The 12962-nt window shown below is 41.7% G+C and overlaps 1 protein-coding gene and 1 long non-coding RNA gene across 2 annotated transcripts; one reads left to right on the forward strand and one right to left on the reverse strand.

Moving 5' to 3' along the window:
* Positions 1-726: 726 nt before the first annotated feature.
* On the reverse strand, positions 727-11591 carry LOC125748014 (adenosine receptor A1-like). Its single transcript, XM_049023801.1, has 3 exons — positions 11436-11591; positions 9469-10655; positions 727-2286 (listed from the first exon to the last, which is right to left on the reverse strand). Exons 2-3 carry the CDS (start codon positions 9807-9809, stop codon positions 1629-1631), a joined length of 999 nt encoding a protein of 332 aa, XP_048879758.1. The 5' UTR covers positions 9810-10655; positions 11436-11591; the 3' UTR covers positions 727-1628.
* LOC125748028 (uncharacterized) lies at positions 11397-12926 on the forward strand. The gene is made up of 3 exons (XR_007399438.1): positions 11397-11513; positions 12236-12325; positions 12661-12926. It is a non-coding gene; the product is annotated as an uncharacterized LOC125748028 (long non-coding RNA).
* The last annotated feature ends 36 nt before the right edge of the window (positions 12927-12962 follow it).

Genomic DNA, 12962 nt, shown 5'->3' on the forward strand with positions numbered 1-12962 from the left:
TTGGGGTCCAGTATGAGAAACCAATATTTTATTATAATCCGTGACTGCAATGAAAAATCTAAAAAAAAAAAAACTCATGTATTTTGTTTGGTTACTTATGGTTGTGGTTAGGGCTGGGTAGGGGTTAAGGTGGTCAAAGTTAGCATTAGCATTTTTCCCATAGGAAATGAATGAGCGGTCCCCAAAAAGATGTGATTACATAACTCTGTGTGTGTGTGTGTGTGTGTGTGTGTGTGTTTGCCAGGCTGGCATCCTGTCCGGCGTCCCCAGCCTTGTGCTGTGTGGTTATGAATGGTCTCCATGTGCAGTGTGGCTTAACGAGTTGGAACATGTGCCTGTCGAAACTTCAAACCTCATGGTTGGCAGAGTAATTTTAACATTGGCCCTTAACCCCCAACTGTTTTTGAACTGTGTGTTGCTTTGAATAAAATCATCTTCTAAGTAAATAAAAGGTGCTATAGACAGTGTCTGTGCACAGATCATGCTTCATGTCCTGCATTCAGGTTGAAAACTGAACAGGTTGTAGGAGTCTCCGTTCACAATCCTGGGGAGCTCTGATGTGGGGACGTATACGTTTCTGTGGGGCTTGTTGAGGTGGTCACTTGTTTAAGGATCAGAATTTTGCTGATAATCAATTGGATAGCTCACTAGCATTTTTGTCACGACACCATCCAATGAATTTTTAACACTCATCGATTATATTTTGACCCATTAATGTCACACGAATGACAACAACAAACCACTTTATTTCCAGGCCCTGTTTTCTTCAGGAGACACATTACTAAACAGGTAGTTTCCAAAGTCACAGTCTACATATTGACAAATCCATGGCGTGTTTCTCTTTAAGGAAAAATTCGATATAGATATCTTACAGGCGATATTAGATGTTGTGCATTGTAACATTTATCAAACAGTATGTTTTGTGGTTCAGGAGTCGTAGTCAGCCTTTACTATTTCATATTTGTTATATGTACTCTGAAAAAAATCCATTAACGATACACTGCGATATGGTCGAACAATTGCTTGCAATTGTGTTAAGACGACCAAGTGATAATGTAATAAAAGCAGCTATAACACTATTTGGGTTGATGTTCTACTGGAAATGAATGGTCATTTTCACATGTAGCAACTATCAGAAGGGACGGAATATAAAGACTCCCCATAACTGCATTCCATACCAGCTGAAGGCAAATATGTTCCCATAACAGCTATGAAAACACTTATAACAATGTGAAAAAGTTCATCAGAGAGTTCATTCTGAATAATATTTCCATCCAGTAAGGCAGTGTCATTGTTCGCCATCTTGAAGCAGATGTACTTTAAATGGCTGATGGTCAAGAACCAAATGTGTATTAGTTAGCAGTATTTCACATGGCTTCATATTAAGGCATGGAACTACACAAAGACATCATCTGGGCAGCGTAGCTTCCTCTCACCGAGGTTAAATTCCAGTTTGACCCATGGTGACCTCTAGCTGATTAAATTACTACATTTAAATGTTTACGTTTATAGCCCTTATTTCATTCATCAGAGGCTACGTACGGAATTACATGATTGGGTAGCAAGGCCCAAACCCTTGCTTTAGTCCTTTTTGGGGTTATCCTCCCTTTTCCATGTTCCATACAGGATCAAAAGTCACTGTTCTGGAATCGTTTAGTGTGACTTGGCTCTCGGTCGTCCTGGTAGCTGTTCGGGGGTGGTACCGCTTTGCAGTAGACGTACTGTTCCCATATTCGAAAAAAGGCCATTCGGAACTTCTTGATACGGAAGGCGTAGATGACGGGGTTGACGGCTGAGTTGCCATGGGTGAGCAGGATTGCGGTGTACATGAGGAAGATGGACTTGTGGCAGTCGGGGCAGAAGAGGGTGATGCAGTTCAGCACGTGAAGCGGCAGCCAGCTGAGCGCAAAGAGGAAGAGCACTAGAGCCAGAGACTTAGCTAGCTTCAGCTCTTTGCCGTAGTACTTGCTGGGGTCGCTGTGGCCGGAGGTGACCTTCTTGCTGAGCTGCCTGTGTATCATATAGAAGACCTCCACGTAGATGAGGAGCATGACAAGCAGTGGCGGCAGCACCCAGCCAAAGAAGTTGAAGTAGACCATGTACTTCATGCTGATGACCGTCTCGAACTCGCAGGTGATGATCAGGTCGGATGTCACCGAGTTGTTTCTATGCAGTGTCTGGAGATTGTTCCAGCCCAGCATGGGTGTCAGACCCACCACGAAGGCCACCATCCAGCAGAGCAGCACCGCTAATCCGGCACGCCGTGGGGTCACCACCCGCTTGTAGCTGTGGAATGAATCAAGACAGGAGAAGATTCGTCAGCCCGCAGATGCTACAATGACTGCAGGACACACTCATTTTGGTCCCAGCTCAGCCTTTAAGTATTTCATTAAAATAATTATTAGAGTTGCATTAATTTCCAGGTAAAAAAGGTGCACAAACAAAGTCTAAAACCTGCAGTTAATATTTGCTTATTTATACACAGAACATACCTAATACTTCATTTATTACATTCTGTATTGTCAGTTGCCCTTCACTTATAATTACAAGTGTAATCCCATATTCATTATTGAGAGTACGAATTGATGTGAGGTGGCCATGGAATTTGATAATGTGGCATTGAATTGCTTTGAATTAGTTTTTAACCTGCGTTAAATACCAACTAAGATGAAAAAAAAAAAAACTAGTAGGGCACTACAAGTGATTCAGCGCAATTTGTAAACGCCGGCATTCTGCAATAGTCGTGAATGTCGTCTTCAGAGTAGTAGGTGTGTATGCTTCAGTTGTGATGATTTTATAACTGGATTGGCAAGTTTTAATCAACTTACAATACTCCTCCAGTCTCTGAATGTGGCAGACACCCAGAAAGCAAATTAACCCTTTTTAGTGAGGATTCCCAAAGGTGTGCAAGACAGGCTCCAGGTGAAAGCGAGCAAAGTGTTCCGTCTTTAGTTAACCTGAGCTGATTACATGCTGCTGGCCAAGACCAGCCTGCTCACCTGAAAACACAGCATGTCGACTACACAAGGCCAGGTACTAAAACCCAAATTGATTTTAAAAAATGTCTTATTTTCCTCTCTAAACTTTGCAATACTTCTCTCTAAAGCTAATCAAGTACATGGAAAGGCACATCATTCATATACCAGAAACCACACTCAGCAATCCTTAATGAATCCTTAGAAAAAGTGGTACCACTTTACTTAAGGGGAAGGGGGGGGGGGTCAAATAATATAATATAATGCTCTAAATTAAGCATGATCCAACTATTTAATCACAAACTAAGTTTTACTTACAAGCAAACTAGTGATGATGTACTACTGTAGGTATTATTGCTCATTCACTATTTGCTGTAAGCTAGTTATTGTGTTTATAATGTTAATAATCTGCCCCTGGCTGCCACTGTATAAACTACTAGATCTATTAATCTATAAATAAAACTACTGAGACAACAAACGATGAATAACAAGAACAGTGAAATATCAATCTCATGTTTCTTAATAACTAATGAACTGTAACAGATCATTTATTTCAAGCAGTTACTATACTTGTTACTATATTTGTTAATTCTATAAACCTTTGCGTATTACTAAGGGAAACAATTACGGGATATTGATGTAATGTGTTTATCATTAATGATTTGTAATGCATCTTTTATCTCAGGTTGGTATTATATTTGTTCACTGTTTGTATTTGAATAATAACTGATTTATTACTAAGTTACTAAGGAATCTTATTGTAATTGTATCAAAAATAAACAAAAGTGATATTCCTCTTTCCTTGAAGTGTGAAATTAAATATTCACAGAATATGCAAATATCAAAAATGCATGAAATATGAAAGCAATGTGGCAATGTTAACCACATACTTTCAATAAAAAGAAACTCAAATATATGCAAATGATCACTGGTACTCTCCACAAATCCAGTTATGTTCTACAAATTTAGCACTAGAAACTTGACGTTTTATTACAAATTCATTTATTTAATTCAGACTGACAGATATTATTGCTAATTATTTTTGGATTTGCCACAAAAATTATTTTGCAAGAAGATTATTTTTCTGCGAAGAGTAACTGGAGTAATCAAAATATATCAAGATAAGAATATGATACCTGCTTATATTTTTTACAACTCTGTTGTACCTCAAAACAGCCAATGACAAAACCTCCCCGTACATAAAAAGTTCACAACTAGATTCTTTCCAAGATACTGCTGCCAATTTAAATCTGAATTCAGTTTCCATTTCCCAGCACCCTTCCCAAAATCGAAGCCACAGAATGTTTTGCATAAAAATCCACACGGTACACTGGAATCAGTACTTTGGAAAATGTTTCCTTTAGCATAGCTCAACCAGAAAAATAGTAATTATTGAGTAAAATTGCTACATCTCCATTGGGCCTTTCAGCCAGGCTCTTAGCCCCCAAAAATGCCATAGTGATGCTGTAAATGGTGACCCTGTGCTCAGACCACGAGCTTCATCCTCACCTCTATACGTGTGAGTCTCAAAGGAGAGAATGATGGGATATGCAAAACCTATAGAATTCTCGTGAACCTGTACTGGTGCAAATGGCAAATAAAGGATCATTTCATTTTACTCAATCCTTTGTTGTTCAAAATAGTTTTGGCAAAAAAAAAAAATTCTACAAGCCCCCGCCATAAGATAAGACTTTATTCATCTCAAGGGAAATTATTCTGCTAGGCATAGATCTCACTGCAGGATTAAACAGCAGAGATTACAAATACCAAGAATAAAGAAAACAATTTAATACAAGAGTACCATAAAATACATAATAAAGTAAGGAATCCAGGGAGACTACTATACAAGTATAAAGACAAAAGGATAAAAAGATGAAGTATGTATCTAAGATTAAAGTGGACAGGTGCAGAGTGTGTAAAATCGTATAACAGGGGCGATGCTAGGATTTGAAAATTAGGGGGGCTCAGTCCCATGAATAAATTTGGGATTCACCCCCCCATGGGTCAATCTGAGGGGGGGGGTACTCAAGAAGAAGTTTGCCGAGCTGGGGGTACAAAATGTATATGGAAGTCTGGGACAAATCACTAAATGGTTTTAGTGAAACTACAAACAGGGTGTAGAACCGCCGATTCTGTATAATGCATACGGGATAACTTATAAATGTGTAAAGGGAAGGCAAACACTTCTAATAAGTACTATTAAAAACAAAGTCCGACAGTGTCAGCAGCGAGACTCTAGCGATCCCACTTGTTTATGCTACTGTGGAGGTTTCTTCTCGACAGGAACGAGAGGAGATATACAGTCTAACGGCCGCAGTGATATTAGGATCCTGCTGAAGGAGTTTCACAGCATTCTCTCCTCAGCCACAGTCAGTGGGGAGTCCAGCCCCAGGAGTCCCTGCACTCAGCCAGCCCTGCTGATGAGCTCGATGAGCCTGTGGGCCTCTGCTGCCTTCACCCTGCTGCCCCAACACACTACAGCTTAAACGGTGACACTGACCACTGCCGAGCTGTAGAACATCTGACCAAAGCCTCGGTTCTGGCCTTTCTGTGATTCTCTCCAGTCCAGCTCGCTGTCCAGGTTCCCTCCCAGGTATCTGTAGTGCTGTACTGTCCCCACTTCTGTCCCCTTGATGCAGATGGGTGTCTTGGGGGACTTCCGTGTCCTGAAATGCCCCACCATTTCCTCATCTGCCCACTGGCTCATTAACTTGCATCTTCCTGAACTTATCTCCCAGTAAGGCTGGTATGATGGTAATATAAACACTTCAGAAGTCAAAAAACGTGACTCTCACACAACTGCCTGAACCATCCAGATATGTGTAAGCCCAATGAAGCATGAAGATGATGCCATCTTCAAAGCCCATGTGTGGCCAGTACGCAAACTGTAGGGGGTCCGATGAGTTGTGCATCATGACCTGTGCTGTGACAACACCAGTCTCAGTGCCACTGGCCTGTAGTCATTGCGTGTGGTAGCTTGTTTTCTTGAATATGGGCACCAGCCAGGAAAATATCCACAGCACAGGGACCTTCTTAAGAATCAGACTCAGGTTAAATATGCACTGCAGGATGCCAGACAGCTGGGCTGCACACCCCTTGAGCCCCCTTGGGCTGATGCCGTCCCGACCTGCTGCCTTTCCTGGCTGCATTCGGCTCAGCTCTTCTCTATCCTGCTCCATGACCCTGATGTTGATGCTGCAGGCTCTATAGTAACCCTGAAGAGAAGCAGAGAGAGAAGGGGAGGAGAGATCGGTGGAGGGAGGGTAGGAGCTTGGCCGCTGGTGGTTTACCACCTCCTTGTCAAGCCTGTTAAAGAACCGGTTCAGCTGGCTGGCTCAGTCCAGGTTGTCCTCAATCCCCCAGCCATTGTTCTGTTTACAGCCAGGTTTTCATGCCCCTTCATACCTTCTTGCTGAAATTCCAACTCTAACTTTCTCCTGTAGCAGTCCTTCATCTCCTTAATTGTCTCTCTCAGTTCCACCTGTATCCTCTTCATCTCCTCTCTGTCTCTGTTCCGGAAAGCCATCTTCTTCAGATTCAGGGTTGCCTTGATGGCCTTGGTCACCCAGGGTTTGTTGTTGAGGAGGCACTGCCTTGCCTTTGTCCGTACGGTGATCACCACATAAAAACATGTTTGACCGTACAATCATTTTCTTTCGATATATTTAGCTCTGATCATGGCTTCCGATGGAACTTCTTCATGAGGACAATGAGGTACACAGCTCTACCTTTTTTACTGAGAACATTTCGTAGTTTTACATAATCAGCACAGCCATCGGCTCTTTCGTCATCAATGAAACACATGTTGACTTCTTCTGGTGCTGCCTGCTTATTTAATTATTCATTGTGCGTCAGCAATGACATCTCAACCTCGGCCTTTTCTGCTTCCAGACTGAATATCCATTGACTCTATTTTTATGCAAGGCTCTAATCTGTATCAAATGATTTTCAGCATAACCCTATCATCATGTCAAAGAAATAAAACTGCACACTATTTTGCACACTGTCATGAGTGATATTGGGACATAAAGTCTTCCAATCTTTAGGCTGTTGTTTATTGGCATAATTTAGCCAACAATTATAGACCGGTCCCCTATTTGTACAATGATGCCCCAATGCCTTCCCTTTTTTGGCAGTGATCTCAGGAGTAACATAACCTCCTGTTACACTGCTGAAGGTTCCTACATGTATCTCACCCCATTAAGTATATCTTGGCTGTTGATGTCTTTGCTGTAGAGGTTGTGCCCATTCTATCTCGGCTTGATCTTTGTTCCATCAGGTATTATTTGCCTTCTTACGTCCTTCACCCAATCCCTCAGAGTCTAGAACTTCTAATCTCATGGATATGAAAAGGAGCCCCTGTTTTTACATGTTCATTTGCATCATTCATGCCTTGGCAGCTGTTTTGATTAGGGTCTTTGTATTATTAGTATTCCAAGTATAAACTTGTGCATTTGTTAACTGCATATACAAGACATACCCACCACAGAACTGGCACAGCCAAGTGCATGGCTACCCAAAAGTATGACAAAGTTTACTGTTAATGAGTCCCCAATAAGAGAGTCCTTCATTCAGTGCATGGGGACAGCCGGTCAAACAGAAAGGCAAACCCAGATCCCATGTATGCGTGAAAATGTAGCATTTATTGTTGTTCAAATGCATTTACCAAGTTGGTGTACTTAATTCTTTCACTGTATGCGCCAGAAGTCATAACAGACAATGCAGTGTTGCTGGCTAACCTACTGATGAATTTTTAGCAACAGAGCTATGACATTGGAATGAATCCCTGGCTAGCAATTCATAATCTGAGATATGTACGAATAACTGGCATGTTAGCTAGTTTTCCACAGACATGGTAATTTAATACACCTGACAGTCTCCCATCTTAATACATTCTGAATTTTCCCAGAATGTTCAAATCCATTGAGGTAAGTAATATTCATCTGGCTGCAATTTAGGACTGGATGTTAAAGAAGGATCACAAATCATCCAAAATCAACACTTCCCTTTCAATCTGGCTGGAGTTTGCGCACAAAACCTTAACATTCAACGTACATTGTATTGCTAGGTAAATGCAAGTAAATACAAATTCAAATTTAAGTATCGGTAGATGTTTGTAGGGGCGGCATGGTGGTGCAGTGGTTAGCACTGTTGCCTCACACCTCTGGGAAACCAGGTTCGAGTCTCCACCTGGGTTACGTGTTTGTGGAGTTTGCATGTTCTCCCCATGTCGTCGTGGGGTTTCCTCCGGGTACTCCGGTTTCCCCCCACAGTCCCCCCACAGTCCCCCCCCCCCCCCCCCCGCGACCCAGTAGGATAAGCGGTTTGGAAAATGGATGGATGGATGAATGGATGTTTGTAATTTTACCACAGCCGGAGTCATCATTTCCAGGAGATTAAAACTCCAGCAAAGGCGTGTGATTCAGAAGAAAAACAAATCGAAAACGAAACAAAAACTAGCACGATTTATTTCTGTGGGGCGTAGTCGTCCTTCGCATAATATGATCTGTTACGCTTAGTAATTTAACCAGTAATACGCGCGTCGCAATCACAAGTAATGCAAGTTTTGGTCCAAACCATCTTAAGTCAGGGTCGCCAAATGTCACGCATGTGGCGTGAAACTCCAGTTTTCAGATTCTCACGCTCACGCAGGAAATTTTACGGCAAATCTATATTATTCCATTATAAACCTAAATTATATAAATGTGGTTTGCAAACCCTACAGACTATTTACAAGGTAGTAAAACTATTACATACATGTAAATAAGTGTGCAGACTTATGTCGAATTGAAAATGTCCCGCCAGCCATCTAAGGTTGGCAACCCTGTTAAGTTACCGTACGTAATGATCTCTGAATTCGTAACATATCGAACACCGTTTATATTTATGCCCGACTGCATTGCCATGTGTAAACAGACTGGAATGTTTTTCACCTGACATAATGCATTATCAGATTGCCACAAATCATGCTTCGGGGAAAAGTTATACCATAGCCGGGTCTGGAAATAGTAATAGTAACTATTCTTGTGGAGGCCTAATTTTCAGACTTGCCAATAAAGCAGGTAACTGATCATTAAAACTTCTGAATTAGCTGAAAAAGCTGTAAAACATCCATAAGCGCGGCTCAGACGATACGACACGCATGACGTTTTAGAAACGCCGTGCAAAGTTCCCGCATGTTGCAGCAGATATTTAAAAAATAAGCGAAACATCTTGGCATCATCAGGCAGAGGCTCGCATATACCGGATCCATACACTGTCTGTGTGCACCCCAGATGTCGGACGCTGTAATGTCCCATCAGTACCACGCCAAGCAGGCTACATTATTTTACCCATTTGTAGCGATGAGATGACAGAGGTCACAAAATCAAAACGCCCATGCGAAACAGTGCCCTTTTAATATAGTGAGACTTACGTGCATATAGGATGTAAATATATAGGCATATTTGCATCTGCGTAAATAATACGTGGTAACTAATTACCCATACTGTACCTGACTGGGATTTTGACTCGGAGGTAGCGGTCGATCGCTATGGCCAAGAGGGCAAGGATAGAACTTTGCGTCAGGACCAGGACGCTGCAAGCTACAAGCAGGCAGCTGTAAAAGTGCGTCTGTAGTCCGATGCTGATGGTGATGGCCAGGGGGATGACCAGAGCCCCGACTGCGATGTCGGCAAATGCCAGAGACACGATGAAGGAGTAAGTGGTGTCCCTCAGTGACCGGTTCGTTTTTACTGCCCAGACGACCATCACATTTCCTATAACCGATGCCACAGCGATGGCTACCTCCATTCCAATATAAAGCATCCGGGCGAGTGATAAATCGTCCGGCATACTTGCGTTTCAGCTGATAATAAAGGGAAACTGTCCTACTTAAAACAGGACTGAAAAACAGCAGAATAAAAAAAAATACATATATTATATTGATTCATTGATGCAGCGAGTGATCCTAAGCTGCAAGGTGTTTCTTTTAAAAAGCGTATAAAAGCAGGCAAAAAATACTGACGGTATAAAACATGACAGGCGCTGAGAGGGAGAAGGAAACACTTGGAAGGTCACATCATTCCTTTTAGAAAGTAAGAAAGGACTGTATCCGGCGAAGATGCCCGTCCTCCGCTTTTGGACATCCAAATCACCCACGTCCAGGGGTGCATGAAAAAGACCTGTCCTTCACAGGGAAATATCCATACTGCTTAAGTGACTGTAGAGTTAACCTTCATGCAAGTAAACCAGTGGAGGTGGAAAACACCAACAAGTAACCAAAATCGGTCATCATCAAAAACAAAGTGACTCCGTTGTCTCTTATACTTAGACGTTTCCACTAGTTCTGGTAAATACTGTTGTAACGAGAAAAAAAATGCGTTCACCTGTCATTGATTAATAGGTAAAACCCGGCCCCCATTGAATCAGATTTTGTTGTTGTCGTTGTTTTAGTCTCCTCCGATTTGCGGCGTCTTTCAGATTTCAGAGAGGGCAGCAAAGAGGCAGCCCGAAATATGGAACAGGGCTTCTCTGCGGCCGGATGCATGATTTAAGGTGCCGCCGTCCGGATTCATTATACTTGCAGTTTATGGAATCACGTGTCGGTGATTTCGAGCTGCATTCGCCAGTTTGCTGTTGCGCAAATCTTACTCCGTGCGGGGAGTTTTCATTCAGCCCTATTACACTGCCAAACTGCAACTGAAGATCACAGGAAAACAATTAATTGTTAAGTAGTCAAAATACCTATGTATGCGCAACGAGTATGCGTAAACCATATTATAGATGAAGAGTATGCAAATACAAATAGTAGTTTTTTTGCCTTGCCTAGCTCGCAATAAACCATGGCTCAAATAGCCTTTACTTGGTATTAAAAGATCGTTCGGTAAATTCAGCAGAAAACAATAAACTTAAAGAGTATACCATAGAACCTTTTACTTGATCCTTAATGCAACGCTATACAATTATATTACAACAAATAGCGTACATGTATCTCATATACGTATACATTTTTACAACAAAATATTGGCAAAAGTGTATTTTTTGATGCAGCTTACTACAAGCGACAGAAGCAAATACAAATAAGACATACAGTGGGCCTATTAAGATTGAGATGGACTTTATTGTTCCTGTGGGAAAATTCTAGATTTGGTAGGCTAAACAAAATAAATGCGCAATACATGACAGAACTAGCAGAATTTAAATGTAATAAAGAATCCGATTATGGGAAAGGTAGGACACAGTGCCGAATAAATCTTTAACATAAATGACACGATAGGCTATACCTCAAAAGTCACACACTGAATAGCAAATAAAGTGCAGACCAGTTGCTCTGTACATGTGAATGTAGAAACAGCGCACCTTAGAGCATCTAGTTAGAAGCTATTTTTAAGTCATGTGGTTTTGGACGTGAGTGATCTAAAATGTCCACCAGATGGGGGCAGCTGAAATAATTAATGCGCAGTTTAATGGGCACTCTACCTTCTTATTGGCACATTTTGTAGTGCGCTGGATGTACGGGGATTCCGCTGTCGTAGTTGTCAATGCCGAGTCTCCTTGGTGAGTTGATCACTATGTTGATCATATGTTGTTTTAGGGGAACTGTAGATATGCGTCTTTGCATGTATTTGCATCTGTCTTTGCATGGACAAGTACTGTAACACGAAATATGTAAAAATAACCATCTTTATAAAGTTTTATCTGGTGAACTATATGTCTATATTAAAAATGTTTACAGCAAATATAATAAGGTGTATTATGACCTATTTTAAGACTGATACACTAGGCAAGCTTCAGCCCCAGCTTGGTAAATTTGCCAATAGGATGGTTTCCTGTATTGTAGACATCAGCCTGTCCAACACCTCATTCCAAAACCAAGGGTTTTAATATGAATTTAGTTGGACCATTGTTGCTATATTGACCTCTATGCTTCTTGAAAGGCTGCCCATTAGACGTTGGAACATTGCATGTGGGATTTACTGCCATTCAGGTTGGGTATTGATGTAGGTTGATGGTGCCCAGTGGAAAGTCACTAACCTCTTCTGTATGACCTGCTGATAAGGTTTGCTGCATGAGATTACGTGACTGTTTAATTATACACCTGTGGTAGTAATGACGGTGGCTTAATTAGACAATCTAACAAAAGGTGTCCACTTTTGACCATATAGTATATGTTATATATGGGGAAAAATTAATGAGACTCCTCGAATGTCCTGTTTGGGTTTTCAAGTTTTATTGTCACGTGTCCAGAGGAACGCAGTGAAATTCTGGCTTTGACACAGCTGCAGGGGAGGGAGCAGGTGTCTGGGGAACATCAGCACAAAGTGCAGAGCAAGACAGGACAAACAGCGATGCAATAAGGGACCATTCAGGTAGGTAAGGAGCATGCACTGATTACACTGCATGCCAAGATATAAATAATATAAAGGAATATAAATGATAAATAAATAATAATTATGTGTGTGGGGATAAAGATGTGCAAATAGATCCCAGTATGGTGAATAATAGTGATACAGGGCAGAGGTGAACATTTGCGGGTCACCAGTTGTTTAGTGACCTGACAGTGGGGAGAAGATAATGTCTCTGGAACAGGTAATATTTTGTTACCTGAAAGCCCTCGGTTTTTTGCACAGCTATATTATTTGAGTCTAGTGGGCGGGTCACTCTCTTCCTTTGACCCCTCACATAAATCCTCCAAAACCGTCAGGAAGTCACAGCGAACAGAGGAAGAGTCAGGCCAAGTGGAAGAGGCTTTGTGCAGCAGTTGCTGACCGGATCCTGGAAATTCCACAGTGCTTCAACGATCAACATGGGAAATCAACATGAGACTCTTAAACTCCACTGGAAATGGCATGCGAGGAAGTGAAAGGGATCATGGGAAATTTGGTGGCAAACGTACATGTTTCCCTACAATAGAACTTTGTCGACTTGGTTGAAATATCCCGGTGGTTATTTTCAGCCCTTGACATGGGACGGGGGTCTCACAAAAATGGGGGGGGGGGGGGGGGG

The sequence above is a fragment of the Brienomyrus brachyistius genome, chromosome 8 (assembly GCF_023856365.1).
Source record: "Brienomyrus brachyistius isolate T26 chromosome 8, BBRACH_0.4, whole genome shotgun sequence".
In the NCBI taxonomy this organism is placed as follows: Eukaryota; Metazoa; Chordata; class Actinopteri; order Osteoglossiformes; family Mormyridae; genus Brienomyrus; species Brienomyrus brachyistius.

What these genes read in the sequence shown, in the direction of transcription:
- LOC125748014 (XM_049023801.1), bottom strand. Translation starts at nt 9,809, where the DNA reads ATGCCGGACGATTTATCACTCGCCCGGATGCTTTATATTGGAATGGAG. An exon ending in CGAGTCAAAATCCCAGTCAG is followed by an intron (nt 2,287 to 9,468) that starts GTACAGTATGGG and finishes TTCATTCCACAG; the next exon opens with CTACAAGCGGGTGGTGACCC.